The 17,551-nt window shown below is 39.8% G+C and overlaps 1 protein-coding gene across 3 annotated transcripts in view; it reads left to right on the top strand.

Annotated features, from left to right (window-relative positions):
• GRHL2 (grainyhead like transcription factor 2) overlaps positions 1-17,551 on the top strand; it is a 160,829-nt gene that overhangs the window by 64,880 nt on the left and 78,398 nt on the right. For all 3 annotated transcript variants that reach the window (XM_041769136.1, XM_041769135.1, XM_041769137.1), the window contains exons 5-7: positions 7,928-7,983; positions 11,343-11,499; positions 15,756-15,867. In XM_041769136.1, coding sequence (XP_041625070.1) covers positions 7,928-7,983; positions 11,343-11,499; positions 15,756-15,867 — 325 coding nt within the window. The remainder of the gene's footprint in view (positions 1-7,927; positions 7,984-11,342; positions 11,500-15,755; positions 15,868-17,551) is intronic.

Genomic DNA, 17,551 nt, shown 5'->3' with positions numbered 1-17,551 from the left:
CTTTTTTAAAAATTTATTTGAGAGAGAGAAAGGAGAGAGGGAGAGCCATCATGAATGAGGGGAGGGGCAGAGAGAGAGGGGGAGAGAGAGGGAGATAAGCAGACTCCCTGCTGAGCACAGAGCTGTAGGGCCCTATCTCACAACCCCATACCACAACCTGGGCCAAAATCAAGACTTGGGCACCTAAATGACTGAGGTACCCAGCCACCCCAACAAATTTCATTTTTTATTAGAGACTGATTCTTCTGTATGTGTGTGTAGGTAGGTATCAGAGAAGGGAGCAGTTTGGCTCAACTCAGGCTGGGATTTTTTTCTTAAGACAGTGGTAGCATTAAAAAGTTCTTTAATAGGGATCCCTGGGTGGCGCAGCGGTTTGGCGCCTGCCTTTGGCCCAGGGCGCGATCCTGGAGACCCGGGATCGAATCCCACGTCGGGCTCCCGGTGCATGGAGCCTGCTTCTCCCTCTGCCTGTGTCTCTGCCTCTCTCTCTCTCTCTCTCTCTCTCTCTGTGTGTGTGACTATCATAAATAAATAAAAATTAAAAAAAAAAAAAAGTTCTTTAATGGATTGGGCAGCCCCCGTGGCTCAGCGGGTTAGCGCCGCCTTCAGCCCAGGGCCTGATCCTGGAGACCTGGGATTGAGTCTGCTCCCTGCATGGAGCCTGCTTCTCCCTCTGCCTGTGTCTCAACCTCTCTCTCTCTCTCTCTCTCTCTCTGTCTCTCATGAATAAATAAATAAAATCTTTAAAAAAAAATTTGAAAAAAAGTTCTTTAATGGATTGATTTTAGGGAATTTGATTTACATTTTATTGTACAGCTCCTTTGTAAAAAACATTTGGTAAATGTTTACTACTAGTGTTAGGTGCTGTGCTAGATGTTGGAGTAGAGGACAGAAGGAAGGGTGCTTTGATTTTTATCCTCTAGAAGCTTACTATCTGTCTATATCTGTGAAGAGAAATAATGATAGTTGCCATTTATTTTGTAGTACTGTGTGCCAGCCACTGTGGCTTACACATTTTATTTCTAATTCTTACTATAATTCCAAAAAGATGTTATTGTTTCCGTCTTACTGATGAAAAGATAGAGGTTCAGAGAGGTTAAGAAACTTGCCAAAGGTCACACAGCTAATAAGTAAAGGAGTATAACTGATAAATACAATCAGGGAGGTATTAACACCTAGGATGTTTTTAGGAAACATGTAAATATTAAGACATGAAAGGAAGAGTTTGTATAGAAAAATTATTTATATAGTAATAATAAGAATCAAAATAGAGGAACATCTGGGTGGCTCAGCGGTTAAATGTCTGCCTTTGGCTCAGGATGTGATTGTGGGGTCACGAGTCCTGCATTGGACTCCTTGCAGGGAGCCTGCTTCTCCCTCTACCTATGTGTCTGCCTCTTTCTCTCTGTATCTCTCATGAATAAATGAATAAAATCTTAAAAAAAAAGAATCAAAATAGAAGGAAGAATTCTATTCTATACTTTGATTTTGTGTCAGTTAACATTAGTTTGTCTAGTTTTGTGAATAAAGGAGCACTAAGATCTCAGTGATTTAATACACTCAAAGTTTATTTCTTGTTAATAATAATCCTGATACATGTCTGCAGACCTCTTTTCTTATTAGTGACTCGGAAATCCAAATTCCCTCCTTTTTATGACATTACCATCTCTAAATGTGTCTTCTGAGTCACCCTTACTGGGGAAGTGAGATCATAAGATTGCAGACTGACTTGCAAACACTTTGACCTGGAAGTGACATGGGCCACTCTTGCTCATATGTTATTGGCTAGAACTAGTCACAGGGTCTTAACTAACTGCAAGGGGGCTGAGAAGTTCAGTCCTGCCGTGTACTCAGGAAAAGAACTATATATGGGCAAGCACCAGATATTTCTCCCATGCATTTCATAATTCAACCCCTGGCATATTATTTGTCAAATTAGCATAGTTTCTAGAGAATCCTGAAATGAAAGCAAAGAATTATCATTTGTCATACTCAATAGACATATAATGGTTAGTCTACTGATTTTATATTCATCAGCAGACAGATACTAGACGTTAGCCTGAATTTAAGCCCTGTCCAGCATGATTAATTTTTAACTGGGAGTTCATTTCCTTCCACATATTTAAATAATGAAACCTTAGTAAGATAGGATGTATTATACACACACACACACACACACACACACACACACACACACTATAGAATAATAAGCAGTCATGAAAAAGGGTGTGATCTTGTCATTTGCAGCAAAGACCTAGGGGGTATTATACAAAGTGAAATAAGTCATTTCGAGAAAGACAAATACCATATGATTTCACTCATGTGGAATCTAAAAAACAAAACAAATGAATAAATAAAAGCAGAATCAGACCTATAAATACAAAGAACACACTGATGGTTGGCAGAGGGAAGATGGGTGGGGGGATGGGCAAAATGAGTGAAGGGGAGTGTGAGATACAGGTTTCCAGTTATGGAATAAGTTGTAGAGATAAAGGGCTAGCGTAAGGAATATCATCAGTGATATTGTAAAAGTGTTGTATGGTGACAAATGGTAGCTACATGTGTGATGAGAGTGGCAAAATATAGAAAAGTTGACTCACTGTGTTATACACCTGAGACTAATGTAACATTGTATGTCAACTATACTAAAAAAATTTTTTTTTAAAGAATAAAATCTTAAAAAAAAAAAAAAAAAAGAATAAAATCTTAATGTGGAATCAAGTACTAAATTGGAACATAGCTTCACTTGTGATTAATACACTTGATTTTACTATGTTTATTGTAAACATATGACATAGTGCATATGTTACTATCAGACTTCTATCATTTTATTATATCAGTTTGTTTTTGGATCAAGCAAAATTTTGGAAAATCTCTAGTGTATATATTTTATACTTTAGGAAGATTTAGATTTCTCTATGAGTAGTGAAATTTGATGAGATTGGATGAACCATTACTCAGATTCGTAGTAGTCATCTTCCCACCTCATGAATATCATGGCTATGGAAAACCCTCATCTGTTGCAGCTGGTACGTTGCAGCACCATTTGATGCTTTGATCACTCTTTCTTCTTTAAATGCTCTTGGCTTCATGTCTACAGCTTCAGTTATCATGTATATACTAAAAACTTACAAATTTTTTTCTCTAGCCCAGTTCTCTTCTCTTTGCTCCAGACCTTTATATCCAACTGCCTGTGACTCTCCACCTATCCCAAAACTGATTTATAATCTTTCCTTGTGTTTTCCACCTTAGTTGGTAGCATCAGCATCCTGGTTTCTTAAGAAACTAGGATATTTGCTTGATAATCTGCTCTCCTTCATCATACATTGTCAATTATGTCAGTATTACTGTTTTTTTTTTTTAAGATTTTATTTATTCATTCATGAGAGACATAGAGAAAGAGAGAGGCAGAGACACAGGCAGAGGGAGAAGCAGGCCCCATGCAGGGAGGCCGACGTGGGACTCGATCCCAGGGCCTCCAGGATCCCACCCTGGGCTGAAGGTGGTGCTAAACCGCTGAGCCACCAGGGCTGCCCCCAGTATTACTTATTAAGTATCTCTCAAAGCCATCTAGTTTTCTCCATTCCACTTCCACCATGCTGGAACAATCTGTCATTATCTCTGCCTGTTTTTGTACACTGTACCAGGGATGCTGTTTTTGACATGCTTCTCTGATTGTATCACCACCGCATCACTTAAATCCCATTGCTTTTAGTTTTAATATCTAAATCTTTAACAGGTATAGAAAGCATTGTATATTCTGCTTCTCCTCTGCCTTCCCCGCTTCATCTTGGACCTCTTTCCCCCTTATGCTTTCTGCTGTGGGCTCCATACAGTTCTGTGAAACTGATATACTAACTCCTGCCTCAGGACCTTTGTACATGCTGCTCCACATTCTAGAATTGTGCTTTGTAATGCCATAGCTGCTAGCCATGTGTGGCAGTTACAATTAAATAAAATCAAGAATTTTAGTTTCTCAGTCCCACTAACTACCATTTTAAGTCCTTGATGTGAGCAGTACTACCCCATTGGACAATGAAGATACTTCTGTATCTTCCATCTTTACACAAAGTTCTATTGGACAGCACTCTTCTAGAATATTCTTTGCCCCTTCCCTCACCCTTATTCCTGTGTACTTACTCAAGGAAGCCATCCCCATCCTCCCTTCTGTTCCCAGTAGAGTCAATTTTCTCTGTAACTAAGTCTCCCAGCTAAAGACCACCATGAACACATCTGTAAGCAGGATTACATTTATTTAGCCTGCTTCAGCAGGGGACCCTTAGGAACAACTCAGAAAGAGTGTTTGGGCTTACAGTGGGTAAGTGTAAGGAGGGATTACGGATGACCGGTCCAGTGACCGTCAGCTCTGGACTGGATATAAGACATTGGGGCATCTTGGAAACTGGGTAACCATGGTTCAGGTGATGAGATGAGCAAAGCAGGACTGAAGATGCCTTTGCCAAGAAAGCAGCAGTCCCTCAGAAGGAAGACATGTTATTCACTTTTATAGCAGTGTGTGACTGTCTTCTGGGCTTCTGTTGGAATGTTGCTGTTGGCCTTGTCTGTGTGCCACTGGAAGTAGTACACCAAGACTGATTGTCAGTGGGACTCATTTTTATTTTCTCAGTTCCTGGAACTCTGTTGCTCTTTTCAAGTAATGTGTTTTCTCTGCTAGACCAGAAGCTTCATGAGAGCAGAGGCCTCTTCTGGTTCACTTTGGTACCCGTAGCACCTAGGACACTGCCTGATACAAAGTAGATGCTTAGCCTTTATTGAAAGAGTGGATGAATGAATAAACGAATGATAAGACCTAAAAAAAATGGTGACTGATCACAGACCACAGACATGGAATCAGAAAGTATCTGATTTTCTGACAGTTGAAGAATCATTTGTCTTTTCACACTAGACTCTTAGCAGGTGTCTCTTTGCTCCCACCTAAGAAAAACACTAGAATTCTAATATTCAGAATTTAAATATAACATTCTAATATTGCCTGGTATCTCAAGTCCTTTCAGGGTAGTCTTTATTTATTTTTTTTAAGATTTTATTTATTCACGAGACACTCAGAGAGATAGGCAGAGACATAGGCAGAGGGAGAAGCAGGCTCCATGTGGGAGCCCGATGCGGAACTTGATCCCAGGAACCCCGGGATCACATCCTGAGCCGAAGGCAGACGCTCAGCTGCTGAGCCGCCCAGGCATCCCTCAGGGTAATCTTTAAAATATGTTATACCTTCTTTACTATCATTTTTGTCAGTCCGAATGAAGAAATGTATGGATGCATTATATCAGATCACGGTAAGGTATAGTGATGTTGGCTGTCTGCCTGCCTTTTGGCATCCTATGAATTATATTAAAAGTTTTCCAAATAGTTGGTAACTGTAATGACCCAAATGTTTCGGCTGTAATTCTCACCAAATCACGTAGGGCCATATGATCCGTCAATGTGATCAGGTCTCATAAAGAACTGTGATGTTTTCCAGTTGGAATAATTTTTTTTCTTAAATTATAAAGACAATATAAAAGAATTAAGGATAACATTTTAAGCTTGAAAAAAGTAGTATTCATGTTGGTAACATGTCTGCTATTTTTATTTTTTCATAGTTCTTATCCACATACATTCATGTTACTGGAGTAAGATTCTCTATTTTAATCAGCATATAGCTGACCATCTCTTTGAATCTGAACAATTATAGTGTATCACACCTTCTTGCATCACCTGAGGGATTAGAATCATTGAATTTATTAGTCCAATATGTTGTAGTAGGCTAGTTAAGCTTAGGCCTCAGAGTTCTATGGCATGGACAATAAATTCACTGAGGGCCATGTTTACTGATACTGGTTCATCATGTGTTGTTATGGGTTACTGCATATTCCTTCAAAGAACACCTTGGAAATGCATCTCCTCTGTCTTCCTTAAATGCCCTTTTCATCATGCTCCCCTCCTACTCAAAAATTTCCTAATTCTTAACTATACTAAGCATAAATACCTTTTCACAGATCAGCCTGTCCAGCAGAACTTTCTGCAGTGATGGAAATTTCCTTTATTCTCTCCAGTGTAGTAGCCAATAGCCATATATGTAGTAGCCAATAGACACATATGGCAATTTAGTATTTAAAATGTGGCTGGTTGCTTGAGAAACTAAGTGTTTAACCTAGATTTTTAGATCCTCTCTTCATACTCAGATCAGGCCTATGTGTTTGGCCCCATATATGAGCCACATTTATATCTATCATTTTGTCTTGACTCATGTTGGTTCTCTGGATTACTTTTTCTCTATTCCTTCAATTAATCCAGCTTCTCTTGTAGCTTCCCGGGGTTAGAGCAGTCTCCACAATTTCCACGAAATCTTCCTGTGATCTTGGTGATTTTCCTTTCCTGGCATGCTCATTTTGTGTTTCTCCAGCTAGGACACATGAATGAATGAATGAATGATTCAAAATAGACTTTCACATCTAGTCATTTGCTGTATTTTACTTCCATTTGTTCTTGTTGTTAATGTGAATTTACCTATCTCCACCACCAGTATATCTCCTCAACTATATTTGTGAGGCCAGGACAGTGTTTTATATATTTTCTGTATTTCTCTGGGCACCATTCAGTTGGTGGAGCCCCAGAATATTCCCATTGCATGCTTTGTTGACTGATTGTAAAAGAAACACAAATCTGTTATCTTTGATTCTTTGTCACAATTACTGAATCAGTCAAGTATTTGTGAAATGTTCCTAGGATGCACTTTGAAGGGCAAACCATTTGCTTGGATCCAGGGAATTTATGAGACTGCATAAAAAGAAGATCATATATATGTACATATAAACTGAATTCTAAAGATGGTGATTAGGGATTGTGAAGAAAATGTGGAAAATAGCTGAGTAACCCTTTCCTGAGAAGGAAACCTTCAAACTGTTAGTCAAGGGATGGAAGCTTATGGCTGGAAAATGAGAAGCAGGAAAGTTATTTCTTTGAAAGAGATCCTGCAAAAAGGTCACAGTGGGAGGACCAGGTGTTTGGGGTCAATCAAGTGCTTTTTCATTCTGTTATATTCACTTAAGGATCAAGAGGTGGGGCTTCTGTGCATCTGCTTTTGAAAGGGTTTTAAAATGTAACAAAGTGTATCCTACTTGCACCTAACAACAACTGGAGATCCTGTATCCAAGCTTCATCATGTATAATACTAGGACTTAGAGTTTCCCTTAAAAGTTTTGTGTACAAAACTTACAATATTGTGATAATGACAGTCTTAGACAAGGGCACTGAATATGCACAAGTGATTACTATATAATAGAATTGAATACAGATAGAGCTCACTATGTACCAGATACTGTACTTAGTACTTCACATCTCTTATCACATTTATGCTTCTTATCACTGCAAATGAGCATTTTATAGATGGAGAAAATCTGGCCCTTGCCTCAGGTAGTGGGTAAGAGTTAGAACTTGATGCTAAGGCAGCCTTTCCCTAGAACTCTGCCCCTAACCATTCTAAATACTGCCCTATGCTGTGTATGCATGTGGCCTCTCTGTAGTTAGTGTTATATTAACTTAGAATTTGTGACTTTCAGAGTAAGCATTGAAGATAATAGGAAATGGAAGCGATGTTTTATATGTTTGAAGAAATAGGTTCCAGTACCTACACACTTTCAGAACTCCTGTGGACATGTGAATATGGACATATGAATAATACACAAAGCACAAATGTCTTTTCTGTTAAGTATAATCCTCAATGTGCAGGTGATTTGCAAGTTCTGTGCACAAATAGTAAGTAAATATTTTCATTGTAATTGAAAACAATACTAAAAAATGTATTATCTTTCTTTCTGAAGTGAGGATAAAACTGTTTGGACACATTTATTACTTTTTCCCCCCCTTTTTTTTGCATGATGACTTATGTATTTGTTTTAATTTTGATGACTTTTAAATTTTGCAGAAATTCCGGAGTGCTTCAGTTGGGGCTGAGGAGTACCTGTATGACCAGACATCAGGGTAGGTTATCAGGAGATGCCCCAAGAAACTAATGAACTGATCACACTTTAAATGTATCCCCAACTTATACTTTTGAACCTTTAAAGCAAATTATTTTCTCTATATAGTGACTTCTAAATTACTGTTTCCAATCTTGACCTATATTCTGAGGCCTATTCCCTTTTTCCATTCTTCTGTTAGTTAGATATCCCTTCTTAGGTGGTTCTCTGAATCTCAGACACATGGACCTCTAACATAGTATGTGAATAATTGGAACTCTTTACCTTTCTTTTTCTTTTCTTCCTTCCTTCTCCACTTCTTTGATATCTGTTCTGCTTTTATTTCCTATTGTGGCTAATGATGCAACCATCCTCCAGTTACTCACCCTACAGGTGTAAAGATCTACCTGACTTTTTGCTACACTTTAATCACACTTGCCAAGTGCTGAATGTTCTTTTCTACGTGTCCTGTTCCTTGTAGCTTGCTCTTATTCATATTCTGAACTGTTGTAATATAATTGATCTTCCTGCCAGCACTTTCTTTTCTCTTCTGTTCCACTTTGCACATAATTAGCTACCAGCTATCATACTGGTGCCTTCCATGTACAAGTAATGCAAAAGGTATGGGAATAAGATAGAACCTCTCCTTATAAGAAGCCCATCGACTTTTGGAGGGGACAAATGTAGCGATGGACAATTACAATTTGCTAAGTGATGAATCAGTCCTGCTACAGAGATACATAAACAGATAGTTGAGAAGACCTATGGGTCTGTGTGTGGTGGGGGTTAGGAGTGGTGAGGATGGGAAAAGCTTGCAGGAAGGGGGCATTGGAGCCAGGTGCTAAAGGATTGTGAGCAGGAGTTTTCCAGGGAAAGAAGGAAGAATAAGAACATTCTAGGTGGAGGGACCGGATGTTCAAAGACTTTGGTCATGGTCATGCCCCATAGATAGAAGAGAATGGCAAGAAATGAATTGATCTCTTTAGTTTCACAAAATTTATCAGTGATGTCACCATTTCAGATAGGATTAGACACAAATTACTCATGAAGGTGGGCAGGGCCCTCTATGTGCTGGTCCCTTTGTACTTTAAACCTTGTGTCCCACCATATTTCTTGCTCCTTTGCTTTTACATTTGTGGGCCTCTTCTATTCTCTCTGTTTCCACCTTCAGTTCTCCTGATCCTTCAGGATCTTGCTCCAGCCTCAGGCTCCCCAGTCATCTGCCCCAGATCATCCGAGTCAGTTTCAGTGTGTGGTGTTTGTGAGTGGGAGGGGTGAAGTAGGGAACATAGAGTTCCAAGTCCCCTTCTAAAATGTGGAAATACATGTATAATTTAAATTATATATGCTATGTAAACCCAGATTGCCATGTAATCAGCTATCAGGCTGGTAAAAAGAGCATTGATTGACTTGCCAATCACTGGATCTATCTTTTCTTTCTGCTGCATTGTCCACTGGAGTGATCAAGTTTCTCACCTTTCCTCACCTGTGAAATGAGGAAGGTGCTTTTATTTCCTGTGTTATTGATACACTTGGGGAGCATGAAACCCCCAAAATTATATTCAGAACGATTTCTGTTCCTATGTGCTTTTTTCCGGGGAGAAGGTTCACAGCTTTCTTCATTTTTTTTTTTTTTTTTTTTTTTAAGGCAGCCTGTGCCCTGACAAAGTTGCAAGCTGCTGGTCTAGGTAATTCCTAATATCCTGTCCAGGTCTCAAATTTTATGATTCAGTGGTTGTATTTAAATTGCTTTCCAGGCCAAATAACAGTGAAATTGGTTCTGTCTTGAATGATTTATTTCCCACCATGTCCTAAGATATGTATTCCGGAATTTGCTTGGTTTATCAGCTCATGTGTAAGGTTGTTCTCATAAAAAGAGGAATATTATTGTGCCCTTCAAATTTCTTTCTCCTTATGGAAGTTACAAAAAATTAAATGTTGCAGAAATATTTAACCTAGAAAATAGGGGTCTCTCATAATCTTGTAAGTAGACCATTTCCAGAGGTGAACTTTGAGGCATTTTTACACCTAGCCTTTCAAAGACTATGAAATTAAAGAGCTAAGAAAATAGATAGGCCTAGTGAAGAGTTTCTGGTGATGAAGTGCACAAAGCATTGGTTATTGGATCATCACTATCAGCCATCCTGTAGTATAGCAGAAATACATATTTCTGAATCAACATATTGAACAAAAAAGACTCTGGTCTTTTTTGACCACAGTGGTCAAACCTCTTGACCACTGGTGGTTCTTACCTGTTGTTTATTTTAAGTAATTGATACATTCTTCAAAGTTGGGAAAATCAATGCTTTTATTTTGTAAATTAAGTACTATTTTAAAAATATTAGGGAAATTGTGTAGAGCAGAGATTTGCAAACTTTTTCTACAATGGGTTAGCTAGTGACTGTTTTAGATTTGACACACTATACGTCACAACTACTAAACCCTGCTGTTGTAGTGTGAAAGTAGCTGTAGACAAGATCTAAATGAATGAACATAGCTGGGACGCCTGAGTGGCTTAGCGGTTGAGCATCTGCCTTTGGCTCGGGGCGTGAACCTGGAGTTCCAGGATCAAGTCTCCCATTGGGCTCCCTGCATGGAGCCTGCTTCTCCTTCCTCTGCTTATGTCTGCCTCTCTCTCTCTGTGTCTCTTGTGAATAAATAAATAAAATCTAAAAAAAAAAAAAAAAAAAGAAGAATGAACATAGATTTGTTCCAATAAAACTTCATTTACAATAATAGGCAGGGAGCTGGATTTGACCAGTGGTCCATTATTGACAAACTCCTGATTTGGAGCAGTAGTGATCCTTTAATGAGTTCTTTTGCAGTCTTAAAATAGAAAACGAAATAAAAAAGCAACAGTCACTATTATGGAACTAGATTCTCAACAGTGAGGGTCTGAGTTTTAGATCTTCAGTTTTGAAATGTTTTAAAGTGGGATATAGATATTTGCGACATCTTAGTTATGCAAAAAAGACGGTTAAGTACAGGTATGAATTGAACAAAAGCTTTCACACATTTGGCTTGTTGCTAGGATGAAAGTGGCAAATTCTATCAATTCTTAAGCCTCAGGCATTACTGATTGCCACCCAAGACCTAACAGGTTCTCCTGGCATAGCCTTGCATAATTGGACAGGCACCTCGTGGACTTTCTCCCCTTCTAAACCATCAGGTTTATGAGCCACTATTAGAAATGTTGTATACATTGTATTGGCAGTGACCTTTGGTCAGGTTGCGTCTCTTTTGCCATATGCTTGCTGTGTTTTGTCTCTGAAATAGAGTAAGTATTGGTTAATATTTATACAAAATACTGTAAATGTGAAATTGATTAGGAAGGCAGAAATGTCCAAGTGAGTGACTCTGACCACTGTTTTCTGTTCACAGCGGCACATTTCAGTACACTCTGGAAGCCACCAAATCTTTGCGTCAGAAGCAGGGGGAGGGCCCCATGACCTACCTCAACAAAGGACAGTTCTATGCCATAACGCTCAGTGAGACTGGAGACAACAAATGCTTCCGACACCCAATCAGCAAAGTCCGGGTATGAGCCTCATTTCTCAAATAAAGCACAGAGGGATCAGATGAAGGGAATTGCTATCTAACAGTCTTGTGGAAGGGCGTGGAAAAAATTCCAAAATAAATAATTCTAGAACAAATGTCAGAGAGCTGGAGCAGGAGAACTTACTGGCTTCCAGTTTATCATTTTAATCAGTAACCAATAAATGCCAGGGAAGGGACATGGTTGGGGCATGCTTTCTGACTGTATCCAAGATATTTTCCCAGCTTCCTTCATTGCCTTTGTGCTACCAGTTGTTCTTGTTTTCAATCAATTGATCTTAATTTTTCAAGCAAGTGGCTGTACATCCGACCTTATTTGTGGGCAGAAAAAGAGCTGCTGCTGTTTCCAGTATGGGGGGATGTAGTTTATTGTGTCCTTTGCAACTTGGTTAAATTAAGCCTTCTGCAGCCCAGTGCTTGCTTACTCAGGAGTAAAGTGAGGCATGATATGATCCCGACCAGGAGTGACTTAGTGGAATTTTCACCTTCGTAAGTATTAGTCCTGTTTGTGGGAAATGGAACCGTGCTGGAAGTTTACCAGCTCTGGCATTCTTGCTGCTGCCAAGAAAGGGGGGGAACTGGTAACCCTTCTCTACTGAAAAGGAAAATCATAGCAGAGCTCTCTGAAAGGAGGATGAAGGGCTTTCCTGCCCTATTGTAAAATGATTTATTTTACATGCACTGTGCATAGTGCCCACCCTATCTTATTTTGTCCATAGCTACTGCCTCCTAAGCACTTCAGCACACTGAAAAGAATGCCATGCTGTGCCTAGAGCATAGTGCGTTTGCCCCCATCCTAGAATCCCCTGCAAAGATAGCAAGTAAAGTAGAAGAGAAAGAAGAGTCACTTCTTTGGTCACTTGCTGGGCAGCTTGTCAGTTACTAGCTTTAGGTACAAATTTCTTTGGTGATCTCTGAGACACCTAGATTTTCTGGCTTTGTTTTAATGAGAAAGAGAAGGAAGTATTGCCACTCATTTCTCAATCCTAAAGTTCTTCCTCCCTCGAAGCCTGTCCCAGTCCCAGATCAGAGCTATAGGAGGCAGGGCAGTTGAGAGTGAGAAGAAGATGTGGAGCTCATGTCCCACCTAAGGCTGAGCCCATTGCAAGTGGAAAGGTGCCTGGTTTGTTATGTGCCTGCCAGGGGAATTGGAGTGTTCCTACCCTCTGGTCAAGGCAGAGGGATGCCATCCTCCTCCTTCTTATCTTCATAATGGTGGAGGATTATAGTAATAATAACCAAAATAGTAATAACAGGAGCAGCCCAGGTGGCTCAGTGGTTTAGCGCCGCCTTCAGCGCAGGGCATGATCCTGGAGACCTAGGATCAAGTCCCACGTCGGGCTCCCTGCATGGAGCTTGCTTCTCCCTCTGCTTGTATCTCTGCCTCTCTCTCTCTCTCTCTCTCTCTCTCTGTCTCTTGTGAATAAATAAATAACATCTTAAAAAAATAGTAATAACAACAATAATGGCAGAGAGGTGCTATAATTAATAATAACAACAATAACAAGAGCCACAAAATAACAACTAATATTTATTGAGTATATCTTCTATATGCCAGGCACTATGTTAAGTGTCATATATATATAGCAATTCATTTGAAACTAACAACAACCCTATGATATAGGCACTATTTTCATAATATTACAGATGAGGAATCTTGGCTTTTTAGAGGCTAGTGACTGGCCAAGGTTACACAGCTAAAATGTGAGGGAATTAGGACACATCCCAGGCAGTCAGATTCTTAGACCTACTCTCTTAACCACTAGGGTACACTGTGTTGAGTCCCATGGAGGGCTAAAAGCCAGAGGCATTTTAGCCTGGGATTCACCTCTGGATATATATGCTAGATTTCACACTCCACAGCGTCCCATGTAGATGCCAGGTAAAAAGACTCTGGATAAACTTACTTTTTAAAAAATAATCTTGTATATTACAAGCAAGCATATAAGTCACAAACACCCTCTTTAACAACACCATTATCATTACCATGAAAAGATGATGGACGGTTCACATTCTAATGCCATGACAGGAGTTTTAAGTACAGAAACTTTTCCAAGAATTTTGCTTCATTGAAATCATGTAAATAATTTAATATGGAAGTTTTCTTTCCATCTGTTTCATTTTGGCTAAATCGAGCCCTCCTTTCTCAAGGACTTCAATCTAACACCCTTGGTGAGTTAGAATGGTGCCTCTCAGAGGGGATCTTTCTTATGCCTCAGCCCTAGGAGAGTAAGTAAGCACCCTGGAGAAAGAGGAATTCACTTGGAACTTACCTGCATTACTTTGGAGAACTGTATTTCATTCTGAGTTGAAGCATGTATGCTTGCTTGGTAATAGCATTTTCAAGCTGACATTCGCTTTATCAGTGAAGACAAATTTCCAGATCAAGAATATGCCATTACTTGGGCTAATAATATAGTTATTTGCTAAGGAAAGAAAATATTACCTGTTATTTTTATTTTGGAACAGAAAGACATAATAAACACTAGAAGGCCACACAGTGAACTCTTACATAAACAGTAGACCTGCCCCTTATGTGTGGGGAATACATTCTAGGACCTCCAAATGGATGCCTGAAACCATGGATATACTGAGTCATATGTATGCTATGGTTTTTCCTCTAAATACATACCTATGATAAAGTTTAACTTATAAATTAGCACAGTAAGAGATTAACAACAACAGATAATAAAATAGAACAGTTATAACAATACACTGTCATAAAAGTTATGTGAATGTGGTATCTTGGTCTCTGAATATCTTATTGTACCGTACTCACTCTTCTCATGATGATGCGAGATGATAAAATACCTATGTGATAAGATGAAGTGAGTTTAATGACGTGGGCATTGTGACTGTAATGTTAGGCTACTACTGACCTTTGGATGATATATCAGAAGGCACGCATCTGCTTCTAGATTATGGTTGACCAAATGTGGGTAACTGAAACCATGGGGAAGGGGAACGACTGTAAATGGCAAAGTTTGAGGAGGTGGGAGAGAGAAGAATGAAGAGCTTGTAGCTCATATTCCACCAGCACAGCCAGTGGTTCCCCTTGTCATTTATTTGTACCTTGCCTTTGAGGTTCATGCCGCTTGTGTATTTGAATAATATGGATACATATTTCTAAACTAGTTTTCCTAACATCTGGTCTTTAATCCAACAAATATTCACACATACTTTGGGAATGAGCCAGATTTTGAAAGAACAGTACAATTGCAAGCATGTATTTGGTATCTATTATTTGCCAGGCTCCAGGCCACTGTCCTTGTCCTCTTTGAGTTTGAAGTCAAGGGGAACACATTGTCATCGACTGCACAATTATAAATAATTAAGTAAATGACGACAAGTGTGCAAAATGCTACAAAGGAGAAGTTATTAAGGAATGAGAGTCAATGAAGTATTCTGGAATAGTAGGAAAATGTCTAAGGAATATTTTGGTTATGAAGTAAGAAGGAGAGAGGCAGTATCCCTGCTACTGTAGTTAAGGGGATTTTTGGGGGTATGTGTTGATAACTTCTCCATCTCATAAGTGATAAGTGTGTATTTAGTTTAATGAGGGTTTTTATATTTTAGAACCAAAAGGGGTTTTGGATTCTTATTTCTACAAGATATAATTAGTTTCTCAAGCAAGTACATCCAAATTGTGTTGAAATAAATAAATAGTTGGCCTTACCTCTTTTGGTCTGTGAAATATCTGTAGTTTGGATCTGTGTTCCTTGGTATGAACTCATCTTGTGGTATTTCTCTCATTACTTTAGTATTTCTCTTAGTACTCCAGTATTCCAGCCCAAGGCACTTAATTAGTCTAGAAACAGATGCTTGCTTCTTTACAAATGGTGCCAAATTCTACATTTAAGAATACAATATTTCAGAAATGTGTTTGTTTTCAGTACAGAAAAGATTTTTTTGGTATTCCCATTCACCTCACATGGACGTGCTGTTAATTGGCGAATTTGGTTATGATTCATGGTAAAAATTATATGGAGGGCGCCTGGATGGCTTAGTTGGTCATGAGTTTAAGCCCTGTGTGGAGCCAACTTAAAAAAAAATGATGTAGGATTCTTTTTCCTGTGTACTGTTCTCATTCCCCAGGCATTTTTTAAGGAGGCCCAGTTTTAAACAACTGAGCTTGTCTGGGCTTTTGTCAAGCAAGAGAAGCAACATTATAGAAGCACAGCTCTGCCAGAAGCGGAGGCTGTGAACAGAAAGTAAGATGCATGGCTCTCCCCTCTGCAGAGCGTGGTGATGGTGGTCTTCAGTGAAGACAAAAACCGAGATGAGCAGCTGAAATACTGGAAGTACTGGCACTCCCGGCAGCATACGGCAAAGCAGAGGGTCCTTGACATTGGTAAGTTGATCCTGACTTCCCTTTGTGGTCTTCCATGAACTGACATGTTGTCATGATGCCAAGGAGAGCCTGGCACACGACTCATAGCGAGGACCCACGTAGCTCTCAGTAAGATGTGCCAGGCACTAGTCTGGACACTTTTCCTTTGTTAGTACATTTAGTACAGGTCAGGCGGAGACATCAGAATCAGGCTAAGCTGAGTACAAAGCCTGGTTTGTTCTATGGAAGTCATCTGTGCCTTGTATAATAGCAGTGACACATTTGGATTTGCAAGGACTCTGTCAGTTTCTAAAACATGTTTCCATGCTCTCCTGTGTTTAGGCCTAATGGCTAGTCGGGCAGACCAGATGAACTCTTATCCCCCTGTGACATGCGTAACCTCAGGGTCATTTGACTCTAAGGTACTTGTCAAGGTACATGACTGGAAAGTGGGTTCTGGTTCCCTGATTCTTTTCTTAGTGTGCCTTCAGCTGCTCATAGTACTAGGTGGTCTGGCAGACAAAACCTTTGAGAGATCTTTTCTAGCAGCAGAAGAGGAATGAATCTGCCAGGTACATTTTCTGTAGTCTCTGTATTCTTCAACACAACATCTGTGCTCTAGAGACCTGTAGTCCATTGGGTGGGAGTCAAGTTCAGCCAGGAAGGCAGAGCCCATGCCAAGTGGTCCCGTGGAGGGAATTTGTTGCAGAGATTGGGAGGGCTGCAGGCACCATGAGGCAGTCCGGAGATAAGCAACAGCAGGAATCTGTTGCTATTACTTGTAGGGCTGGAGGATCAAAGAGAGGAGGTTGTGGGTGTTGGGGGAGCCACCCAGTAAGAGCTCCAGCCATAGTGGGGGCTGCCTCAGCAGGAGCTAGGACCACAGACGGAGCAGCTTTGCAAGAGGAGGAAGAAGCACAGAGGAGTCACTGCCAGACACACCTCTCAAAGAATGCCAAGAGGGAGGAGAAGGAATGCCCGGTCTTTTCCCTGTCTTGTACTCTCCCACCAGTGCTTTCCAGGAGCCAAATTTTCCCTGAAGCCATTGGGTATGTGATTGTAGCAAATGCAGTTTGTAGGAATCAACCTCTGGGATACAGAATAAAACTGAGGAAGTCAGGGATTGAATCTTAAAGTTACTAGAGATTATTAAAAATGCAGACAGTAAAATATTTGTTTCTAAGTAATTTTAGTATTTTTTATGCTATTTTTGTAAGAAGTAAGTAAATTCTCATCTATGGGCTTTCTTACCTCCTTTTGCAGACCAAGAGGCTGCAATCCCAGTGAGCGTAGGCAAAGCAAAGGTTTCCATTGTGTGGGGTATCAGAAGGTATTACTGAGTCATTGCTTTAGTTTCTTACACACTGCAGTGATGGATTTTTTAGACCTTCCATCTCACCTTTGCCAAAGTCCTTTGACCAGTGGCACAGAGGATAGTGATTAGGTTAAGGTTAGAGACTCACAATAGAACATACTGAAACTAATTGTTGGTTTATCCTACAAAATGGTTACACCCCTACTTACCCCAGTGCATGCCATGTGCACATGTATGTGCACACACACACACACACACACACCTTCTATTAACTAGTCAAACATAATTATCTAATAAACCAGGAAACTGAAGCTGAGAGAACCCACTGACCAAGTGGCTTACCCTTAGATAATTAGTGCAATAGGTAGGATTAGACAATCTTCTTCACCC

Source organism: Vulpes lagopus, chromosome 9, assembly GCF_018345385.1.
Source record: "Vulpes lagopus strain Blue_001 chromosome 9, ASM1834538v1, whole genome shotgun sequence".
Taxonomy (NCBI): Eukaryota; Metazoa; Chordata; class Mammalia; order Carnivora; family Canidae; genus Vulpes; species Vulpes lagopus.
The sequence above is the reverse complement of the archived record's forward strand: the minus strand, read 5'-3'. Positions and strand labels throughout refer to the sequence as shown.